The sequence below is a fragment of the Uloborus diversus genome, chromosome 1 (assembly GCF_026930045.1).
Source record: "Uloborus diversus isolate 005 chromosome 1, Udiv.v.3.1, whole genome shotgun sequence".
Lineage (NCBI taxonomy): Eukaryota > Metazoa > Arthropoda > Arachnida > Araneae > Uloboridae > Uloborus > Uloborus diversus.
Genome location: NC_072731.1, coordinates 110,685,601 through 110,709,683, shown reverse-complemented (window position 1 = coordinate 110,709,683; position 24,083 = coordinate 110,685,601). Strand labels below are relative to the sequence as shown.

The 24,083-nt window shown below is 31.6% G+C and overlaps 1 protein-coding gene across 1 annotated transcript in view; it reads left to right on the top strand.

Moving 5' to 3' along the window:
* The first annotated feature begins 11,495 nt into the window (after positions 1 to 11,495).
* LOC129234374 (protein FAM76A-like) overlaps positions 11,496 to 24,083 on the top strand; it is a 36,840-nt gene continuing 24,252 nt past the window's right edge. The window contains 4 exon segments of the mRNA XM_054868371.1: positions 11,496 to 11,576; positions 13,599 to 13,656; positions 20,139 to 20,209; positions 23,385 to 23,540. Of these exon segments, the coding sequence (XP_054724346.1) occupies positions 11,496 to 11,576; positions 13,599 to 13,656; positions 20,139 to 20,209; positions 23,385 to 23,540 (366 nt within the window).

Sequence of the window (24,083 nt, the reverse complement as noted above, 5' to 3'; positions counted from 1 at the left end):
TCCATGTAAAAATAAAGATGTGATTTGTGAATGTAGCTTTGTCCTCTTCCTACGTGGTGGATTATCACGGCACAACACTGCAACAAGATTCGTAATAAGAACCGAGCGGCGGTTCTTACATATATATATATATATATATATATATATATATATATATATATATATATATATATATATATATATATATATATATATATATATATATATATATATATATATATATATCCCATCCTATATTTATACGGTGAATAGGGACCGCATAAAAAAATCGTGTAAAAAAAATGCTTGAAACTTCACCAGTAACTTTAAAAAGTTTTCGTAACTGAGTTAAAAAATATTTTTTTATGCGGTGGATAGGGACTGCATAAAAAAAGTCTCGCATAGAAAATACCCAAAATGTTATATTTAAACGAAATCAAAATAAACCAAGCAATGATAATTTTGCCGACTCCCGAAAAATTTCCCGAATTAAGAAATTTTTGGAAAGTCACAGTGACTTCCCATCGGATGCCCCTGTAGACCTTTGATGATACTACCACGCACTCGTTTGACAAATAATTTTCGCTCGTTTTATAAATAATTTTTATAAACTACACAAAAAAAGGACCGCACAAAAACAGGTTTGGGTGTACACACACACATCGGAAGGCGCACAGACCGAAGAGCGTTCACTTTAGCTCAGGTTCTATCCCCACCTCCAGGCTCCCACCTTACCTATAGCATCCCAGGTGCTATTGCTTCAATATATTTTTCAATTGTTATAAAGTGTTCACGCAGTAAATAATCTTTATGATAAAGGTCGGATTCGGCCATAAAATATTTATCTAATTTACGGCCTCGTATTACCTATTCTAGAAAATTAACAGTCATATTATGACGGGTGCAAATTTCTTGGTCATTTCCATTTCATTCCATTTGCAGAAACAAGAAACCCAACAAGTAGGATCCTATTGCAATTCATGATCGTGAATAACTTAATTCGAACTCAAGCAGCCAAAATTCAAATTACTATAATTTTTCAAAATTAATTTTTAACATTTAACAAATACATGCAATAGGGAAAGAAACTCCTCGAATATCTACACATGAATTCTACACATGAAAACTAATTTTTTAAAAGAAATGGGGAATAGATTATTTTACAAAATATCAACACTGTTGATATTTTGTAAAATTCTAGCAGGGGAGAGTTCCGCACAAAATTTATTATCGATAATGTTATATTAGAAAAATTGGCAAAAAAACCAAATGAAGCGAATATGTGCGAACGCAAGCATTCCTTGCGTTCGACGAACCTCACCGGTCGACGGTTACTAACCGCAGCGTTCTATGATCAACCGGTTACCGTTCTAAGCAGTTGATTGGAGCACGTGATCATTAGCTATCACGTGGGTAACTAACCGGTAGCTACCGCAACGTAAGCATTGAGAGCGTTTCAAATTTCGCCGCCGGGAACATTATGGGCGCCGAGCATTTTGGACGCCGGAAACATTGGGCGCCGAGCATTTTGCGCCCCGGGAATACTGGGCACAATATGCTCGGCGCCCAAAGTTCCCGGCGCCCAAAATGCTCGGCGCCCAAAGTTCCCAGCGCCCAAAATGCTCGGCGCCCAAAGTTCCCAGCGCCCAAAATGCTCGGCGCCCAAAGTTCCCGGCGCCCAAAATGCTCGGCGCCCAAAGTTCCCGGCGCCCAATATGCGGCGCCCAATAGTCGGCGCCCAATCTTCGGCGCCCAATCTTCCCATTTCGGCCTGAGGCAAGGCTTCTTCTTCTGTAGGATTAACATGGAGAGTATGACAGTGCTGTGGAAAAACCCAGAATCTGGAAAATTATAGGTGAGTCCAAGATTTTAATGCTCATATTACTGTTCTGGAGTGTTCAAATTATACGTGTGTAGCTTTACTTGAGTGAGTCCATTCCTATTTCTTTAACTATCGCGTAATTATGTCAAGAACATGTGTTCCGGTGTGATAAAATTTTATTTTGACACTTTATTTGGGTCTTTTATAGTTATTTTTTCTGTTAAATCGATGAGTCCAATCACAACGTTATTGAAACACAACACTTTAATACAAGGCAAAAGTTTAAATTGTGTAAATTAAATTTTTTTAACGATAGATTTCTGCATTCGGTTTGGTGCGATCAATTTCGTTCTTGGCGACGAGTGGAAGTAAACAAAACATACACTTGTGATGTGAGGTGATCTTAACTTGTGATTTGTATTATAAATACTGTATGTTGCAGAAATTTTTATTTTAAATGAATGTGACTTTACATTAAAACACATTTTAACTTATGTTTTAATGTTAAGGTTTTTATTTTTCCTGATCATTTCTTAGACAAAAATTGACTTATGAATCTTTTTTAATGTTCCTTCAAGCTATGACTCCAAGTTAAATCTTCTTTTTAAGTGTCAATTTTTTTTTTTTTTTTTTTTTGTTATGATTTTCTGCCATATATTTATTAGTTAAAATTTGTAAAAAAAAATGTCAATTCAATTATGAAATTAATGTGACCACATGAATTTGCCAAAGCGTTTGAGGTGGATATGAAATAAAACACTTGCTTGACACAAGGCACAGTTTTCATCAATTTTTTAGGTTGAGCGAGCCAATTTGAAACGTACTAGTTTATCAAAAATTCAATGAATTGCAGGTAGTTTTGGTTATTTTTGTAATTTACTCTTTTTTTTAATTAAACAAGCATGTCAGTCGCTGTGTGTTCCATCATAAATAGAAAACTGGGGAGTTCTAAGTTCGGTTCAAGTAGTGTGTTGGTATTTTTTTATTATATATGCTCTAATTAGGGTTTACTAATTTTTAGGTTGCCTAGTTGTTTCCTTTACATGCTACACTTACTTTATCACCTGAAGAATAAAGTGCATGCTATCACCCCACTTCAGTTTAGTAAAAATTTCTATTTTTATTGAGAAAATGATTTTGAAATAATTATGCCATAATTGATACATAGTTGAGTTTTAACAAATGTTTAATTACCTTTGAGATAAGGACTGTTATCGTGGGTTTTTGAGATTGTAAAAGTCCTCCCAGCCACAAAGCTCTTGTTTGTCAGAAATTAGGTACATTTAAAGTTTTGCGGGTTGAAATATCAATACTTTTATGATAAAATGCTGAATCAAAGATTTTTTAAGTGAAACTTTTTATGCGAGGGCTTTGAAGTTATAATCCAATCTTTTTGTGTGACGAAAAGTAGTGGGGATAAGTAATGTCGGTTAGAAGGAAAGCAGTGACTTGCTTGCCTTCAGGTTATTGGAGAAAAGTGAGACATTGCACTCTTCTCACTTCCTTTCTCATTTTGTATGGTTGTATGTACTGCGTTCAGGCAGCGCGGAGATCAATATGTACATTTGTAATTACTTACTTTAGTTATCGTAAACAGATCATTTATCTTCTTAAGAAGGAAGAACACAATCATTATCAGTGGACACATGTATAATATAATTTTATGTAAAAAACGAATAAGAAACACAATCTATTCAAAAGTGTTTGATGAATAATTAAAATGTTTCACATCTGTCGTGTGTCATTATGACACAATCCGTTTCTTGGAATCAAACTTTAGAAGAATTCTACTCTTCTAGATCAGCAGAAAAATAAAGTACATGGAGCTCTCACCCCTCATCAAGTTCGTAACAATTTCGATATTTGGTGGGAAAATGATTTTTAAATAATCCTATCTCGATTAATGTGGAGTTAAATTTTAACTAGTGTAGAATTGCATTTTAAAATAAAGGCTGTCATCATGGGTTTTTGAGATTATCTGTAATGATCAGTGTTCGAAAACATCCGATATTTTGATATCTATTGGATATTTTGATATTTATCCGATGTTTTCAACCAATGCAAAATAAAGTCTTTAGTAACTGCTTCCTTAAATCAGTTATTTATTTTCTTATATTATTATTATAATGCATCAACTTTAAAAGTAATGTTTCTTTTATTATTTATATTCATTTATTACATGTTCATGATTTCGCCTCGCCCTCTCAAAAAGTAATTCAATTGCATCCGAGTTCATTTCAACCGCTCATAAAAATAAATATATAAATAAATAAATATTCAATTTATCAGAGCTTTATCTTAATTAGTTGAAGGCTTTGAAAAGCAATATACTTTTATGAGGAAATAGAACATTGAAATAAAGGGGAATTCAAATGCTCTAAAACAGTGGTGCCCAACATACGGCTTTCAAAACTGATTCATGTGGCTAGCTGAAATATCTGGTATAGATAAATGAATTTACTGAAAAATGTGGCGTTATTTTAAAGGATTCAAATTTAAGCATCAGTATATTGCATTCTCTATATTTTTACTTCACTTAAATTTACGTATTAAAGACAAATAAGAAGAGTTTGTATTTAGTTTCTATAGTATGCACTCACATTTTTTCAATCACAAGCACAAGTAAGCGCTTTGATGAAATAGTAGCATTCACGTAAAAGTTTAAGACAGGAGTTAAATTTTTTTTTCTGCAATCTTGACTAAAACCATTTCTGAAAATTACTCAGGACTACTGAAATAACAAATAAAATTTGTTCAATGTAACTGTGCCATGTGATTTCATTATAGTATTTGTAGGAGCATAGGAGCTATTTGTTGGTCAGAAAATAAAATAAAAAATATTAATATTATTAAAATAATTGGGACCGGTACAACGTGCCCCACTGTCCAACGTACCCCACCACCCCCTACAATTTTAATGTGGATATTCCTAAGTGAGGTGCAGAAAAAACAAGCAAGTTTTTTCACGGTTCCTAAAAAATTTAGAATCACGAACATTCATTACTTATTTTAGTCATCATAAACTGATCATTTCTCTTCTTAAGAGCAAAGATGATGCACAGTAACAAATATGTACATTAACGAATGAAAAACACAATCTATGCCAGTCAAAAGAGATTGATGAATTAAAATATTCCCCTGTAATATGTGTTTTATCATGTGTTTTTAAAACACACCGTGTTATTTGAAATTAAACTTTACAACACACTTAATGCAAAGTAGTTGAATTACGGCTCTACTTCAATTAAAGTGTGTTTCATTATTTTCCATTTATAATTTTATGAACTACTTTAAAAAACATTCCCGCCAATTGTGTCAGCCATAGCACATTTAAAGGGTTTTACTTCTGCTTTTAAATTTATTTGCCCTTAATATTTTTTAAGTTTCTTCCAGATGTTCTGCAACTTGAAGAAAACTCAACTACTTGTTGAATTACAGCCCTGACGCAGATGTTCTAGAAAACTCATGATAATATTGTACTGTTTGCTTAAAAAATTGTATGATAGAATGATCTCCAATATTAAGTTTACTAGGATGTCCAGAAATCATTTTCCAAGTTTTCTTAGCTTGACAGCTTTATCAAAACTAATTTTAATGAAGTTGTTTAAAAAAATAATAAACTTCCATACATAATATGCCAATCATGTTTGTTATGCTTTACATTATGCTGACAACTTTGGAAAATTCATTGCCGAAATGATCTTTGGACTTTCAACAACAACATACAAATCAACGAAAATTTTCTGTTTGAATGCTAAATAGTGTACTTTAATGAAATTTTGATCTTCATACAAACAATGCTGCATTTCTGATTTGTCACACTTATTATCAAATTTATTATCATTCATTTGTATAATAATATTAAAATGTAAAGAGGTTAAACAAACAATAATTTTGCAGTAGAAATTGAGAAATACCTGGAATTCTGTTTTGATTCTCTAAATTTAGAGTTTTGAATTTGTTTTGTAAAACAAATGCTTTCTTAAGGTTTATGCTTGTTTGTTATGAAAAATATTTTTTTTTTAATTTAGATTTTCAATAAAATTTTTGCTGTTTAATGCAAGGCTAAAAAATTTAGCTACACATAAAATTATGAAAGATGTATTTAGGTTTGTTTATTGTTATACCTTACTTCAGCATTAAAGGAACAGTTCATTGATGCTTATTCTCTTCCTGTAGTTATCCAGAAATCCCCCGCCCCCTCTCAAGAAGATATTTTTCTCCCCACTTAAACTACAGGACAGGATTTGGATAACTGAAAAAAACTAAAATTTTGGAAGGGATGTGTAGCAACTGTTATCTTAGTCTACTTCCGACTGTCAATTCACCTGTTCTGTTTCTGACTGAGTTATGGAAACATTTTTCAGGATGTTGGAACATAGGCTGTGTTCATCCATCCATGATATGGAGTAATGAATAGAATTACAATCTATGTGAAAAAATCTGAACAAAAAATTCAATTTATTTCAATGAAATGTTTTTTTTTTTTTTTTTCACAAAAATTCACTTTACAAATAGTATAAAAGAAAATAAATTACTAGCATCAGTATATTTTGCCCTGTCTAATCGAAACTCCCTGATTGAGTACATGGGAGTAAAGCTTATAACAAAATTTTTTTTCTTTATGCTTATAAGTGACTGAAATTTTTGATTGAACTTATGTTTTGTCCATAGTTATTAGTTTTAGGAAATGATACTTTGGAGTAAGGAATTTTTAAAAATTTGGTAATAATAACCACATTTTGAACATCTAAATATTTTGAAGTTACGTTGCATTTCAGAAAGCACAAAGATTAATCTTTGCTTATTTTGTTACTTAAGCAGTTATTGACAGTAATAGTTTGTCCCAAAATCTATAAAATCCACAAATCCTGTTTGGGTTCCCTGAATTTGATTTTGATTGCCTCATTGAGAAAAATGTCTTCGTTTCCTCTTTTTCTTTCGTGTAAAAATGTTGGAAATTCTGTGTTTGAAATAAAGTTTACAGATGTAACAACATCAAAAAATAAATTGAACATTAGAGACTTTTGTTGTAATCTTTATGTGGTAATGACCTGAAGACTTAGTACGGAATGAATGAGTTTCTTCATGCTAAGTTGTATTTAAAATATCTGTCAAAATTAAATGTAAACATTGCTTTTCCACGAACATTGAAAATAAGTACAAGTTCTCTACTGGTGCTGTGAATGATTTTTTTCTTTGTTTCATTAAGAAAGTGTCTACTTTCCTTTATTTATAATATTGTTTTGATGTGAAAATATTGTTCAAAATTTAAGTAATAGATGTATGATGCAGAGAAATAAATAAATAACAATAGATACATTTGTTTTTTCTTCATATGAGTTGAAAATAAGTAATGTTTAAAATTACACCCCCTCAACTCCTAAATTTATTTCTGAATATTTCTATCTACATCAAATTAAAGTAATAATTTTCAACTTTATTCAAATTAATATTTTAACCAAGAGTGCCTACTGAATCACTAAAATATTTAGAGGTTCTTGGTATCTTTTTTTTTTCTTTTTGGTGTTGGGGGGGGGGGTTACCTTGTTTTAACCATAAGCTTTCAAATTTTCCTTTGCATATTTATCTTTCAAATTTTTAATTTAATGTTTAACTTAATCACATTTAAATCAGAAAATTGTACAGGGTAAACTTAGACATGCATTTTTTTTTAATAGCAAACCATTTTAATTAGTAATATTGCTTTTTAGATAGTTACAGGAAATAATTTTTGATTTAAAACTCTTTATAACACACTTGCCTTTCCGAAACAAGAACAAGCAATTTCTTATGTGCATTATCTGTCATTTATTTATTTATTTTCATTTTCTTGCCTTTTTTCAATCTCTTCATGTATTTTGAATCAAAAAAATTCTAATACATGGAGGTGAGAATTCACATGCTTCGAACCCCCCCCCCTCCCCCCAAAAAAAAAGAAAGAAAGAAAGAAAGAGAAAAAAAATTATTCCGAAAAAAAATTGTCGGCAGATTTAAATAGATATATTTTTGCTGAAATTTAAAAATAATAAATTATTCCTTAGTTCTAACTATAAAAGACATGTGACAGCAAAGTTGCACTTCTTGAAGATTAGCCCGTTAGTGACTGAAGTTTTTAATTGAAATAATGTTTTGTTAACAAGTATGGGAAACGACACTTTGAAGTGAGGATTTTTAAACATTTTGTAATAATAAAACACATTTTGTACATCAACTATTTTGAAGTTGTTTCATTTCAGATAACACTAAGACTGTTCTTTACCACAATAGTCACGAACATTTAATTTTAAATCCTGTAATGGTACTTTGGTTTTGATTGCTTCATTAAGAAAATGCATTTTTTTTTTCGAATGAAGATGCTGGAAATTTTGTGTTTTAAATAAAGTTTATAGATACAATAACACCAAAAATAAATTGAGCAATAAAGATCCATGTTGTTTACAACATCATCAACAAGATTACAACAATAAGATCATGCTATTGATCTGAAGACTTATCTGAAGACTGATCTGAAGCATGAAGTAAATGAGTTTTCCTCATAATAAATTGTTTTTAATTTTTAGTTTTTGCTTTCTCATAAAAATTCAAAATAAGTACAAGTTCTTTTTTGGTGATCTGAATTGTTTTAACTTTGTTTCATTAAAAAAATGTCTACTACCTAACTTCCTTTCATTCTGTTGTTGAAAATTTTATGTAATAGATAGTGTACTCTTGAGAAATTAACGTAAAACAATGGAGACATCTGTTTCTTATGCATATATGAATGTTGAAAAAATATAATGTGTCAAAACACACCCCCCCCCCTCAAACTCCCCAATTTATTTCTGAATATTTCTATCTGCATCTAGTTTCAAATAAAGATGACCTCTGATTAATACAATTTCAGTTCTCAACTTTATACAAATTAATTTTTTAACTGGGGGGGGGGGGTCCAACGACCTGTGAAATTGAACAAAAAAATTGAAAAAAACCTAGCACAGATTTATTTACCGTTACAAATAACCCACAGATGGCCTCTGAGATACAGATCTGGCCATACAGATTTTACTGCAGGGAGGCCCAAAATGTATAGATCCGAGCGCCTGGATAAGATACCTTGTTTTAAGCTTCTACATATTTCTAGTATTACTCTTTCAAACTTTCCTTTGCATATACATGGGTGCCACACCCCTAACAGCACCCCTCAACACCCCCCCCCCAGGTGGGCATCCCAGGCATATATTTCCCTTCGGAATTTTTAAGCTAATGCTAAATTTTGTTCCATTTAAATTAGGAAATTGTATTTTTTTCCCTTTATAGAAAAAAAAAGCAATGCTTTTGATATCAATATAAGAAATATTTCTATGTTGAAAAATCTTTATAACGCTTAATTTAATGTAGCAAAAACAAGCAATTTTTTATGTTCGTTATTTGCTGCTTATTTATTTATTTTCATTTTCTTAATCAGTTTTTATTCCTTCATTAATTTTGAATCAATTAAAACTAATATAATTTTCGTTGTCTCGGAATCTTTTGATTAATTTAAAATTAATCGTATTAAAGAGTAAAAGGTTTAAGAAAAAATCTGCTTTTAATTCTGTTAACACAGGGCCATTTTGTCTTTTTTTAATGTTTGAATCAAAATCGAGCGTTTCATTTATTGACAGCATGCATTTTCGCATCCGCGTGTGCTTACATCCTTCAGAACCCGTTCCGTCACTCTTCCCCGCCCGCTCCTGCTGCTTGTGACTATTTTTTTAAATGAAACTCGAAAGCGAACAAGGAGCCAATCTTGCAGCTCGGCGGCAACTCTATCTGTTTTCATATAGGGACTCTAGTTCCCACAATGCACTGCATTACTGGTTTTGACCCGCAGTGACGTCAGATGAATTGTGTTGTCGCAGCGGTGCATTGCGATCGGCCGTGTTTCACTTGAATCCCTGTGTTGGAGTTGCGGACGTTTCACAACCCATTAGGCGTGAAAACTGGTTTTCGAGCAAAATGACTTTACATGTCCGAAAGCGGGAACCGTGTAAATCGGCACTTAGGTTCATCATAAGAAACAAGCTGAAAATTAAAATTCTCTTTTTACTTTTTCCATTTCTCGGCATTTTTCATGCAGTCATAAGTCTGTGTTAGCCCTAAGCATGAATTCGGAACTCCAGCGCTCGAATACGCTACCTTGCGGTGATTTACAAAACTGCCGATGGAACTAAAACATTGCCACGTTTTAGTTCCATGTGTGTCTGTTGACGTAAACACAGGCAGTTTGTTCTGAGTATTTATTAACGCAATCGATGTGTCTTAGTTTGCTTTCAGCTACAGAAATTAATTCGTCCCCTAAGAGTATTCTCGAGCTTCTCAAAATAATGTTAGTTTTCCTTATTTCTTTCAAAAAAGTATTAAATGGTGGACGCGTAAACAAGAAAACTCTGGATTAACAAAATTGGATAACGTTATACCAAGTAAAATTTTTTATTGTTTTGTATGAATTTGTAAGAATATGAGTTTTTTTTAATCTTAAATTAATTTAACTAATCATATTTTACAGCAGCATTTAGTTGGAATGGACAGTATGCAAAATATTTTCTTGGATTTATTATCGTAGAACAAAATGAAAAATGTTTAACCTAGAAAGAATTCACTTTATTCCTTTTATTCTCAGCTGAAAGGTTTCGCCAAATTTGTTTAGGGTTATAATTTTGGTATTGTGCGAGCAATAAAGTAGCCTTGGCGAGATTTCGCGTTTTTAGTTAAACCATTTTTAATTTTTATCATGAGTGGAATAAAATGGTAGTAAGATTACAGAATTCGATAAGTGAAAAGAAATAATGGTCAATCAACTGAAAAGAAAACTACCACCATATATCCGTGAGAATTTTGTTGATGATTTGCATAACATGACACAATTAAATCGTAACTCAGAAATTAGAAAAATCGAAACAGAAAATTTTTAAATTAACCGATTCGGGAATTCGAGAGAAATAACTCAGCTACAAATGGAAAAAAAAAAGCGCTAGCCAAGCAAGGCAAAGAAGTATCATCTTCTTTCGATAATAATTTGTAATGTCATATTGAATTTTCTAGCATTAATTGTTGTTCTTGTCAGACCACAATTTTTATTTAGTTTTATCAAGAATTGATAAATATCGAATTCAACATCATGGAAATAGCTGCTTAGAACTACGAACTACGTAGTTTGCATTAATCTTTGACGTTTAGTAATGCTTCTTGAATTCTCATTTCTTTCTACGTGGGCCAGAATATCCACAAGACTTTGAAAATTAATTTAAAAAGAATAAAGCGAAAAAGTCATACGTACGAACAAAAATCACAACAATTTTAGCATTTTCTTCGTTACCATGTGCGTTTGTTTTAGTTTTCAATTCCGCCATTAGACAGTGACTTCAGTGCCCCCTACAGTTCGTTGGAGTTGCGAATAGGGTTCATTTCAGAGGTGGCAGATTTCACTCCATGTACTCCACTTATTTTATTGAGCTCAACTAAACTCAGCAGGTCACTGCTCGCAGCCGTAACTGCAAAACTGTTGATTGCGTCTGTTGTTGTTACATTTACGTTAAAAATAGTTTATTTCTTTTAAAATTGTATTTTTTAAACAATGTCATTTAATTTTAACTGGTGACGCGTATCTTCTTCGCTCATTTGTTTTGTGATATAAAAGATTAAGTTTACATATTTTAAAGCATCTAGAGCAATGGCAGCGTTATTCGCTTGTACGAAATGCAATAGCCGTCATCCCTTTGAAGAATTATCACAAGGTCAACAATTATGCAAAGTCAGTGTTTTTTTTGCAAAGTTTATTGATAGTATAGTACATTAGTTTTCTGAAACATGTAAATATTCAATTTTTTATTTTCCATTTTTGAAATTTATGCATCAATTTAGAAATCATGCTTTAATGAAATCTTTTATGATTGATTTAATTTATTTGTTAAAATTAAGAAATTTGGTGATTTTAACTGAAGTATTAATTTGTTCATAAATCGTAATAGAAAAAATTTTGAAATGTCTCGCAAAGGTTATGTCATCCATGTATGTCAATTAGTTATAAACCATTAGCCTGGTAAAAAGAGGGCTACAATACAACGTTCTTTATGACAGCCACAATCAAAAATTGAAGCTATAAATATAGATTTCAACTATTCAATCCGTAAGACCCGCAATTCATTAACACATGATTTACAATTGTTTTGTACTTACTGTAGCTTATTAATGAATAAATACCTTTGTGCTGAGAATTAAAATAATCAATTAACCAACGTTCTGAAGCAAAAAAATTACTGCAAACACGTGTTTTAATGTTACAAACAACACTTTTTTTCAATGCAACGAATTGTGAACTTCTGGATGAAAAGTCATCCGAGAATGACTTTTCATGACAGTGAGACAAAGTAAATAAATTTAAGTATCCCCTGGTTTATTGAAGGTTGATTTCACAGTAATTGCACGTGATGCAGAAACGACATTCATGCAGACATGACATTCGCAAAATTTCATTGAGCACAATCCCACAAAAAATTAACAATGAATGTTTCTTCTTTTTATGAAATTTGTGTACATTATACTCAGCAGCAGTATTTGTATGCATTATTATTAGTTTAAGCTCATTTTCAAAGAAACTTCTAGTGTTGAGGACATGGCAACTCAGGCAGGGTTTTTTAAAATTTTTAATTTTATTTGGAATGAAAGAAAGGAGAATTCAACGGAACCGCAAGCACTGCGACCAGAGGTCTATTGTACTAGTCCCCAAATAGAAGTCATAAAACAGACCTTAATTTTAGTTACTTTATATTTATATTCTCGTTGTTTGCTAAAGTTACTTTAAACTCAAATAAGCAAAATTCTAAAAGTTATCCTCTGTAATAGTGCACAGCTCCCAATAATGGACAAATCTTCCAGTCCCATGACTGTTGGTTATTCATGGGAACTACTGTACTGGCTTTAATGGTGTCCGTAGAATAATCATGAACTCAAAAGAGGAACTGATACTATATATAGCACTGGTGATGGTAGAATAAAACAGTTTACTTACATTCCAGGCAACCCTTGCATAGTTTGGGACCCAAAATCCGGAACGCTCAAGACTGCTATCTTTTATGATTTCTGAATTGTTTGAGTTTTAAATCCCGACTTTTAAAATAGCAAAAATTATCATATAGGTAAAACATTTAATACATTTTGCTTACGGATGTTTCTTTTCTTTGTATTATACATTTTTAAAAAGAAAAAAGAGTATCTGATAATGTTTTTTGTTATGTGTTGTATAATATGCCGATAGTTACATTACAATAAATAAATGATATTTATGCTAAAAAATGACTTCGTCATTATGTTTAGTATACTTCGTTTTTTTGCGATGATAAAATAACAAGACATATTGTGAACTGAAAGCGGATTCTAAAAGAGTGCTGCCCAATTGCAGCAAAATGCTAATATAATGTCCATGACACATGGCATCAAAAATGTCATAAATATACTGTTTCTAACAAGTAATGAGTAATTGTTAACAATTTTGAACATTTAAAATGAAACGAAATGTATGATTTTGAAAAGAAAAAGTTTGAAGATTTCTTTTTTTTTTAATTAAAGGAAATTTTTTTGGGTCTTTTGGATTCTGAAATTGGGGTCCCATACTATGCTATGGTATGTCGTTCAAAGTTGTTTGTTATAAAAATTATTTTGTCTTCAAAACATTTCTTCAAACATGCATTGAAAAAGTTTTGAAAGTTATCTTTTTTGAAGAAAATATAAGAATATTTCTAAAATATTCTTAATTTTTCTAAAATATTTTTTGCAGGACTGCCGAGGAAATTTTCCCCTTATTAAATGCACTTACTGTCGGACGGAATTTCAAGATAGGTCAGAAAATTGCTTTGCTTTTGTTTTGTAGATGGATTTCTTTTGTGCATTTAAAACATGAATGTTGCAATTATTATTATTTGTCTTTTCCTGCCTTATTTATTGAACATGCATATTATCTAACCATAAAACACCCTAATTGTATGATCCAGCTTGTTCCAGCCTCCACAATGCTTCCAAGTTAAGTTTGTCCTAACTACACTGATGAACAATGTTGAGCAGTGTGTGTGTGTGTGTGTATATATATATATATATATATATATATATAGAACTGTGACTAACTTTCATCAATGCTTCACTTATCCATTAAAAACTTCTTTACTTCAGAAGTTGTTAAATTCGTGAGAAATCTCTCTTTCATTTTGAAAACAATAAAACTTATTGCAGTTGGTTCTTAACTATCTGCACTGAGTTCACTTGCTAGTCACCCTCTCACATTATTTAAGATGAATGTTTAATGCAAAAGATTGAATTACTGTTCATTTAAAAACTACAAAAATGAGAAATTATGACTGAAAAGAGTCTTAACTGTACAGTTTTTTACTTTGAGACAAAGTGTTTAATGGATCCTTTGACCAAGCCTTTGGGGGGGGGGGGATAGAATGACAATTTTTTTTTCTCTTGTTGTTTTTTCTTTCTCTTTCATTCATGACCTTACCAGTTTATACATGAAGACTTTTACTTGTTCACCTCCCACAACAAGTTTTAGATCGAGTTAGTTTCATTACTCCTCATTTTTTTACTAGACTGGATGGATCAGTAGATGAAAGCTTAATGCATGAGTTATTCATTCGGGGGGCAAGCAAAATGGAAATTAAGGACAATTTTTGAGTGAAATTTTTTCGCCAATATAATATTTCCTTTTTTGTAAAAAGAAGTAAAAAAAGGTCAGAATTGAAAAAAAAAGAAGAAAGTTATATAAGAGCCTTGCTGTACTAAAATTTTCTCTTTTTTAAGAGTGCAATGCTGTTATCAGAGAGAACTCAGCTTAACACTAGAACATTTTCTGTATACCTAGAAAGACTAGCATGCTTAAAAGATGGGAAATTATTTCTTTTTGAGAATTTTAATCATAGAAAAGTTTTGTTTTGATGTGTTAAATTAATTAAACTATTTAACCATAATAAAAACTGTAAATCAGTCTCAGGAAGCTTTATTTTCTTAATTTTGTGTTCGATCAAGTGAAATTCATTATATAATTGATATTGAGAAAGATTAAATTTGGACAAAATAGAGGAATTTTTTTAAACATATAATAACTAATGAGTATTTTCAACCAGGCATGTGATTGGTTTCATATAGCATAAATATCACAATATACCTAAATTACATCCTTTTACAATATTTACAAAAGCTAGTTTTTATCACTTTGCCTGTACATCAGCCACAAGCTGTCTTTTTTCAATCAAGAAAATGTTCGTAGTTTTATTTACGCATTATTTCCGAGGCCAGATTAACCTCCATTTACCCCCTAGGCCAAACTTGAAAATATGCCCCACCTCACATAACCAAACTATCGAAATCAGATCCACCCCCCTCCCCAGCCATTCCCAGAGGCATAGTAGCATCCAGTAACAAGTAAAGATTTTGTGCTCCCCCTCTGTTTGACAAAAATCATCTTTCGGACATCTTTTATGACGGCCGGGAAATGGAAGGGGTTTAGACGTTCTTCCCCAGAATGATTTTTCTATTGAAGACTAGAGACGTACCGAGTACTCAGCAGGGTTTCCGCTACGGTCGCATTTTTCGCAAAATGCGAAAAATCTATTTAAATTGCGAAAATAAAACAAGGAGTTTTCGCTTTTTTGCTCAAATAAAGTACAGAAATAAAGAATTAAAAAAAAAACAAAAGCATGCATGAAGCATGATCCGAGAGACTATTAAACAAGAACAGCGATACTTACCTTAATCATATTACACTTCTTAGTTCAGAAAATGTTTCAATTACTATTAAGTTCAACAGCCAGTACTGAGTCTTTATTTGCAATCTGACCTCCTAATAAATGAATTTTTGGGCTTCATTAAATGTCGATGTTTTAGCATTTTGCTAAACCTTTTTTTCTAACTTTATCTTTTTTCCAAAAGAAGTTTTAAACTCAGCTTAAACCCTGGTACTCAGTAATTACTCGGTACTCGGCCAAATTCTGATCAGATACTTGGCCAGTACCGAGTAGTTGCAAAAATTGAATATTGTCCAAGACAGATACTAAAATTTATATAAAAAAAAGAGCAAGCATTATATTCTGCAATCATTTACAATTAAAATTTATAAGTCAAATATAAATTTTGAGAATAATGAAGTTTGTAATGCTTCAATGGAATAAATCTTTATTTTAATGTCTCCAAAGTTAATAAAACTTATTTATTAAAAATTGTGCAAAAAAGGTAAGTATAGAAAATATGGAATTTTTATATTAAAAATGGATTTTGGCTTCAACCAAAAATTAGTTATAAAAAATAAAAAAATATCTTTGCTTAAAAAATAAAAGGAAATAAAACAACGTTAAAAGTACAGTGCAGGAATGCTGAGACACATGTTTTGGCGTTGCAAGGAATTCTTTTTTCAATGCACAAAATGAGAGCTCGTGGATTTAAAGACAACAATCGGATTTTTTTGTCGAATGTCTTTACATTCTTTAGCTCACATGTTATGCACTGAAAAAGACGTTCCTTGTAATGGCGGGGGGGGGGGGGGGGGGGCAGAAACACGTGTCTGCATTGTTCCTGCACATTTGTTTTATCTGCTTTTAAAAATTATTTATATTTGGCGGAATAGAACTATAATTGATTGGTATACAGTGAAAACCCTCCTAACGTACACCTCTCAAAGGCAGACACCCCTCTTATGCTGATAATTTTTAATTCCCCAGTTCCAATGCAAATAACATGCTTAAACCCCTGTCCTGCGGACACCTCTCTATTGTGGACAAAAAAGATTGTCCTGTTAGTGTCTGGCATTAGAGGGAGTTTACTGTAATTTGTTTTAATTCCAACTTGATTAATCATACCTTTTATTTATTTTTAATTTTAAAGATATTTTTTTTGTAAAATTTTAGACACAATCAAAATTGTTTATATAATGCGTGATTAAATTTCAGCAGGAATTTAGTTTTAAAAACCATTATATGGACAAGGAGGTCTATACTTCTATTCCAATAAGTTCAAAATTCATCACGTGTGTCGATGGTTCTTCTTAAAACATAATTGGTACTTGGTAACTCGGCCGAGTACTCGGTAACTCGATACTCGGCCAAAGTGCTACTCGGTATGTCTCTATTGAAGACTTAAATACGCAATTGGAAAGCATCTCTGATTGCATTACAAGAAGGGATAGGGTTCGGTAACTTTCTTCTGTAGGTGTTTTGAAATTGAAGTCTTACCAAAAAATTTTTTGAATGATTTTAATAATGTTGAAGAAGGGCTGAAATCAAGGGCACTCTCAGGAAAAATTTCAAAGTTGAGGACCTAAAAACGAAATCTTAGACGATTTTCAATCAGCTGGGAGTAGGGATGAAATCAGAGTCACTCCCTAGGAAAATGTTCGAACTTAAGGTCCTGAAAAAGAAATTTTAGACAATCTGTCAAGATGTTAAAGTGAGGCGTTCGAGATCTTTCCCCTGAAAAGAATTTGAAATGAAAACTCTAAATATTCTTTTGTACTATCTGTAACGCATCTCATGTTATTGGGAATTCTCCTCCGGAAATCTTTTGACATTTTTGGTCATCTTCAAAATGTTGGGAAGAAGGGAGGGGCAATGATGCCCCTGCACAAATGTTTAGAAGTTGAGGTTCTATAAACGGAATTGTTTGCCAGCTTCGATGATGTTAGAGAGAGAAATAGTGTTAGGAACTTTCCTCAGAAAATTTCGGATATTTAAGTCCTAAATATGCAATTGAATCAAAATATGCAATTGTGAGATGGAACGTGATTCATTGAGTTTCACTTGGAAACTTTTTGAAATTGATGCATCATTCAATTTGTTAGGCCATCTTTGGTAGCCTAAAAAATGCCTCTCTCCTCCTATTTTGCTTTGTCCGTAATATATTTTTTTATTTTAAAAAATATGTTGTAAAGCATCCTGCCCCACTTTTCTTTTCCAAAAATCCTAACTATTTTAGTTTTCTCCATAAAAGAATTAATAAAGGAAAACCTCTGTAACTTGACCACCTGTCTATCTTGACCACTAATGTACGCCAAATTTGGTTTGAAGTATTGTAAAAAACCCTTTGTAAGTTGACCACTTGGTTTATTTTTTTAAACTTTCTTTACAAAATTATTTTATTATATTATTTATTTATTTATTTATTATTATTATTATTATTATTTTGATAGTTTTCAAAAAATGTTTTTAATGCTTTGATGAGAGACTAGCATTTTACTAACTAACCAGCAGCATAAAGCTTATGCTGCTCTTTATTCTCCAAACTTGTTTTTCATTTGTTGTTCTATTTGAGATAGTTTTTTGTACTCTGTTCAATGAAAATTAGGTGCCAGTAAAAAAGTTCAAAGTCTTTTCTTTTAGTTCCAATATGTTGTGGCAATACAGGAATTGCGCTAAAATGAGCAGGCCAGGATTTATACATTTTGGACCCCGCTGCAACAAAATATGTAGGGGCCCTCCTTAGTGGCCAGCAGTGTCTATTTGTAAAGTGAATAAGTTTTAGTGCTATTTTTTTTTCTATTTTTTCTTCAATTTCTAGGACTGTTAGCCCCTTTACGGACGCGGGCCCCTTGCTCTGCGGGTACGCAGATCTGGGCCTGCTAATGAGTAAAGTTACATGTTTCTGGTGCAAGGGATTAAGAGATAGGACATTTTAATTTTGCCTTTATGAACTGGGAGAGTCTCGCTTACTGCTCTTTGTGCTATAATTTGTACAAAAAAGGCTTGAAAAAGAAAGTTAGTTGAACTTGAGATTAATAAAAAGTATGAAATATTATATTAAAATTAATTGAAAATGGAAAAAGCCATAGAAAATTAGTCGGCACATATGGAATTTCTAAAACTACAGTGTCTAATATAGTTAAAAACAAGGGAAAAAAATAACAAAATTATTTGAATAATATTTTTAATTATTGTTTCACTTTCAATAATGTTAAACAATGAAAGTGAGTTGAACAGAAAGAATGAGGGTGAATTACTCAAAAAATGAAAACATGGTGCTAGAAATGACAAAAAAAAAAAAAAAAACATTACCGCCCTTTATAAGTTGACCACCAAAGTACTGCACTGCGAGTGGTCAACTTATACAGGTTTCACTGTATTATTATTATTTGTATAAAAGGATGTCTAATTTCTCTTTTTGTTAGATGTTGGTACATGATGTGCATGCTCATATTTTGTCATTCAGTAAGATTTGAAGTTTTATTCGGTAAATTAACAATTTCTGCCCTCCTTAAAAAAAATTCAACTTTGGACACCCCTGATGATTGGCAGTTATAAATATGTATGAATTTATAAATTATTAATTGCAAAACTCATACTTACTCACGTAATTTAAAGAATCAAGAAAAAAAAATTGGTTCAGTAACAAGTTTTATTACTAAACATTTTATAGATCATGATGGTTTTCACTAAATTTTCCTGCGTCAGAGTGGCGCGCTCCGGGAAAACTGCGAAAACCTGGAATTGTCAGGGAAAATGACAAAAAAAAAAATCCAATTTTTTTCCCTAAGACCTCATTTGGAGTGTGCTGTCCAGTTTTGGTCTCCTTATCTTGAGAAAGATATTAATGTATTGGAAAGGGTTAAAAGGCGAGCTACAAGGCTAATAAATGGACTTTCTCTTTTAGACTATGATTCCAGGCTTAGAATGCTAAAATTGTACAGTCTTGAGCAAAGAAGAGACCGACGGGACATGATTCAGTTGCTTAAATTTATAAAAATGAAAGATGTTACGGGGCTAAAGTTTAGCACTGAAAACGGGACAAGGGGTCATTGTTTTAAGCTATTTAAATCTCAGGCTAACATGGGACAAATGTACTACCTAAAGAATGTTACTCACCCTAAAAACTAACAAAAATCCATTGTGCATATGTATGACAAGAGAAAAGTAAACAAAACCGGACGCAAAAATAAAAGTTTGTTTGGCGGTCAAACTGACCTTAGTCGGTCTTTCTAAGTATAAACATTTATGGAGACTATAATAATGAGCCTAAAGAAGTAAAATTTACTTTTAAAAGATCTTAATATATAGTTAGGAAAAGTCCAATTAAGAAAAGGAGTTTGAATGATAAACGCAGCAAATATGTGCATTCGAAAACCTTTTGCAGTCAAAATGACCGCTTCCGTCTTTCTAGTGTTAAGTAACCTCATTAAATTGAAACTATTTTTTATGCATTATTTATGAAATGAGCTGCAGTACATATTTTTTCTTTTATTCCTTCAAATAGTTGTATTGAAGCTTTCTTACAAAAATGCTTTGTGCTTGTTGCAATTATGTGATTCTGCTCATTCTTGATTATAATTTCATTTTGAAACATTGCAGTTCTAAAGGAAGTTCCACTTCAGTTTGCAAGAAATGTGAAGCTAATGTCAAATTATATGGAAAGGTATTCAGCATATTGATACAAAATATATCTTATATGTACACAAACATATTGTATGTGAGCTTAAAAACATTTGAGTTTTGGTGTGGTAGAAACTGAAAAAGAAACTACCTACTTTCAAAAGAAACTGCCCTTTCAAAAGTAAAGAGGCCTTGCCTCCTCACTTTTCTGAATTAAAAATTTATAATCGATTGAAAAATGATTTTTATAGAGTGAGTTGATTTATTTTCCAAAAGAAAAAACAAAACATTCCACAAATAAATGAACTTTTCACATTTTATTTCACAAAAATGGAACTTTGAACTGGCCATCTGTCCCAATTTTTGAGACCTTATTCCACATTTTTAGGAGGTCATACTAAAGCTGAAAACTAGGAAATTTGATTAGTAGTCTATGGCCGGTAGACTCAGTTTTAGTAGGTGGCCACTCTTTAATGTTAGTAGCCACGTTTTAAAACTGCAATTATGTTTCAAATTTTTATTAATAATGAAAAAAAGTATCATCAGAATATCGCTCACACGCAAAAAAGATGACAACCAAAAAGCATAAAATTTTAGAAGAGAGAGAGAAAAAAAAAACCTTTTTAGTACAGTGCAAAATGAAGGAAAAAGTTCAGTTTTAGAGCATTAGTAAATCATTTTGCAAACAGTAAGGACCTTATGATGTTTTTTCTGCTGTAAGCAACATCTCAAACTGTTATATATTTTTAAATGAACCACAAAATATGTGTTTTGAGTTGTGTTACTTTTTTTTGTGCATGAGCGATATATTAAACATCGTTTTCTGTAACTTGTCCTAGAAGATGTATGCAAAGTGCTTTTAGTTTTTAAATATGACTAGTAAAAGAGATTAAAAAACTAGCATGACATGTTTCTGTTTATTTCAAATCTTAAGAAAAATGAATTTGCGTTAAACATTCACACTTCATAAACTTGATAACAATGAATCTATGATATCGAGAATAAAATATATAAAATGAAATTGTTCATACTTGTAGCATCGCACTAGACCACTAGAGTTTCATTAACTGGTATTTGTTGAATGGCAACCTGGGGTGGCGATCAATGACATTTTTTAATCTCCACTTTTGCAACTTTAATCGCCACATGGCGAGTGTGGTGACCGTTAATTTTCTGCTTTAGGTCATACGTCATAAAATCAGCAATGTGAAAACCTTTATCATAACCTAATTTTACAAAAAAAAAAAAAAAAAACAAATTCAGGGGCCACGTCCCCTAATCCCGCTCACTTCTTTTGACCCCCCACTTTTTGGTGCATCAGCTGCCTATGCCATACTCCAACAAAAATCCAAACTGAAACATATTCTTTTTATTTTATTGATTGTCGTCAACAAAAAACAGAATAATTATTTAGCATTAATTAATGAAATTAATTTATTAATAACAAATGCGTAATCAAAATACCAAAAAGCACAAGAATATATTTACTTTTCTAATAATTAAAAATAAAAACAGTGAAGCAACATTATAGAACAATTTAAGTTCACATAGAGTTAGAAAGAACAAAAATAAATTTTATTTTTTCATTTATTAAATCTGAAATTTTTGTTTCCTTTGCATGGAATTATTTTTCATACTACATTCATGGGATTATAGTCAATCAAAAAAGCTCAAGAGCGATGGGAAGGGCTCAGACCCTCCCCTTATGTGCACCACTGGAAAAAATACATTTTGAAGAAAATGTACCAATTAATTGCAACACAAAAGTGAAAATTTTTATTTAAAAAATGATAACCTTTTCTTCTACACCCCCCCCCCATAAAACAGAAAAGCTAAATAATGCAGTTTTTAGTCATAAATTATAGTTACAATATTTGTTTCAATATATTTTGTTTAATTAGAAATATTAAATGTTTTGACAAAAAAAAAGAAAGAAAAATCTTTTTCATGTGAGTAACATTGCAGGGGCAAATGGTGGTCGTGTTTTGATTTAGGGGGTCATTGTACATAAAAATCAGTAAGAATAGTGCCTGAAGCATTTTGAAAGGTTTCTTTTGCTATCAGACAAAGTTCATTTTATGAAAGGGATCAGACCTTTCAATTTGTATGAAAATTTAAAGCATTCGATGGTTTTTTACTCCAAATTAAGAAGTTAGAAAATTTTGCTTTAATTTGAAATATAAAAAAAGCAAATGTTTAGTTTTAAAAAAAAATATTTTCTTTCCTGCACATGTAAAGGACAATATACAGTCGAACCTCCACATATCGAACTTTCACATATCGAAATTTTCTATGTATCGAAATCCCAGCAAACTTCTATGTTCATTACATAGAAAAATTGTTTCTATGTATCGAAAAAGTCTTTATATATCGGAAAAAAATTCGAGACATTCGTCGATTTTTTTTTTCCATTTTAGACTTTGTCTCATGAAAAATTAAAGTTAAGGGAGAAAATTATGTTCACTAAAGATTGCTACGAAACTCATAAGAAATCTGCTGTTGAGGGGGTGTGTAGATAGGTCGTTGTTTCATTCTGGAGTTCTTTAATTTCCTCAAGTTTATTTTAAGTCTTAGTTGTAACCAGTAGCACTGTAGTTTCAAACTAACTCTTTTGTCTGTTGATTATCATTCCTAGTCTTTTTTAGCTTCAGTAAATATCATTCAAGTTAAGTAGATTAATTTTTTACTTTTCTCCCGATTACATTGTCAAAACGAAAATCCCCTAATGTTGCGGATCAAGTTGAATTGCCGAAGAATGAAGATGTATGATGGAGTAAAAATGTGTAATTTCTGTTACTTTTTTAATTATTAATTTTCATGTAATCTGAAACTCGTATAAATTATAAAAAGGGTTTCATACACGAAAATTAGCTTTAATTTTAATCTTTTGTTAGATTTTTATGATGAAATAAGATCGTTTCCATATATCGAAATTTCTATATATCGAATTTGTTTCCGGCAATTTGCGACTTCGATATATGGAGGTCCGACTGTAATTTGAATGAGTTCCAGTCCTCTTCTCCATACTAAAAAAATATGGCAAAGTTTTTGATTATTCATCCCCTATAAATGAAATGACTGTTGTAAAACTTGCAAACAATGTTTGTATCCCACAAATTTGTAAATCTATGCAGTAAGCCTTACATGATTAGTAATTACAAATGAAGGGAACCTAAGACAAAAGGACTGTCTGGCATGATTTTCTGATTTATTTCCAGCCATCTGCCTGTGAGTACTGTAATATTATTGCAGCCTTCATTGGTGCAAAGTGTCAGAGGTGCACAAACTCTGAAAAGAGGTATGGTCCTCCTGTCACCTGTGAGCAGTGCAAGCAGCGTTGTGCATTTGACAGGAAAGATGATAGCCGCAAAAAGGTAAGTCTAAAGCTTTTGTTGCATTCATTTGATAAAGGAGTTTAAGAAGTATGCCTCACATTCTAAAGCAAAATATTTTGTACATGACAAAACTAAAAACATTAAAGACCTGTTTTACCCTTAGTCATATGAGACATAATGAAATGTGGCTTTTCATAACAAAAACTTTGTTTTTTTTGTTAGGATGAGCAAAATCAAGAGCAATAGGTGTATATCAGTGTCTCTTTTAAATCAAAACAGTCTCTTTTTGCTATCTTGTGATTCATTTTGGTAGATTACACTCTCACTTAGCATGTAGCATATGCAGCAACAAAAATGGAATTAAAAAGGAATAGCCTGAAGTTGACAAAATATCTGTGAAACGTCTAATGTTATTTGTTTCAACTATGGAAGCAAAGGAATTTTCTCTTTGTGTGTGCAGAGACCAAAAAAAAAGAAAACCGAATTGAATGCTGGATTAACAGTCTGTTAGGTTTTAGATTTCAACATTAGGCTATAGATTTCAGCTAATATTCCTGAAGTTAAAAGTATTTTAAAATGAAG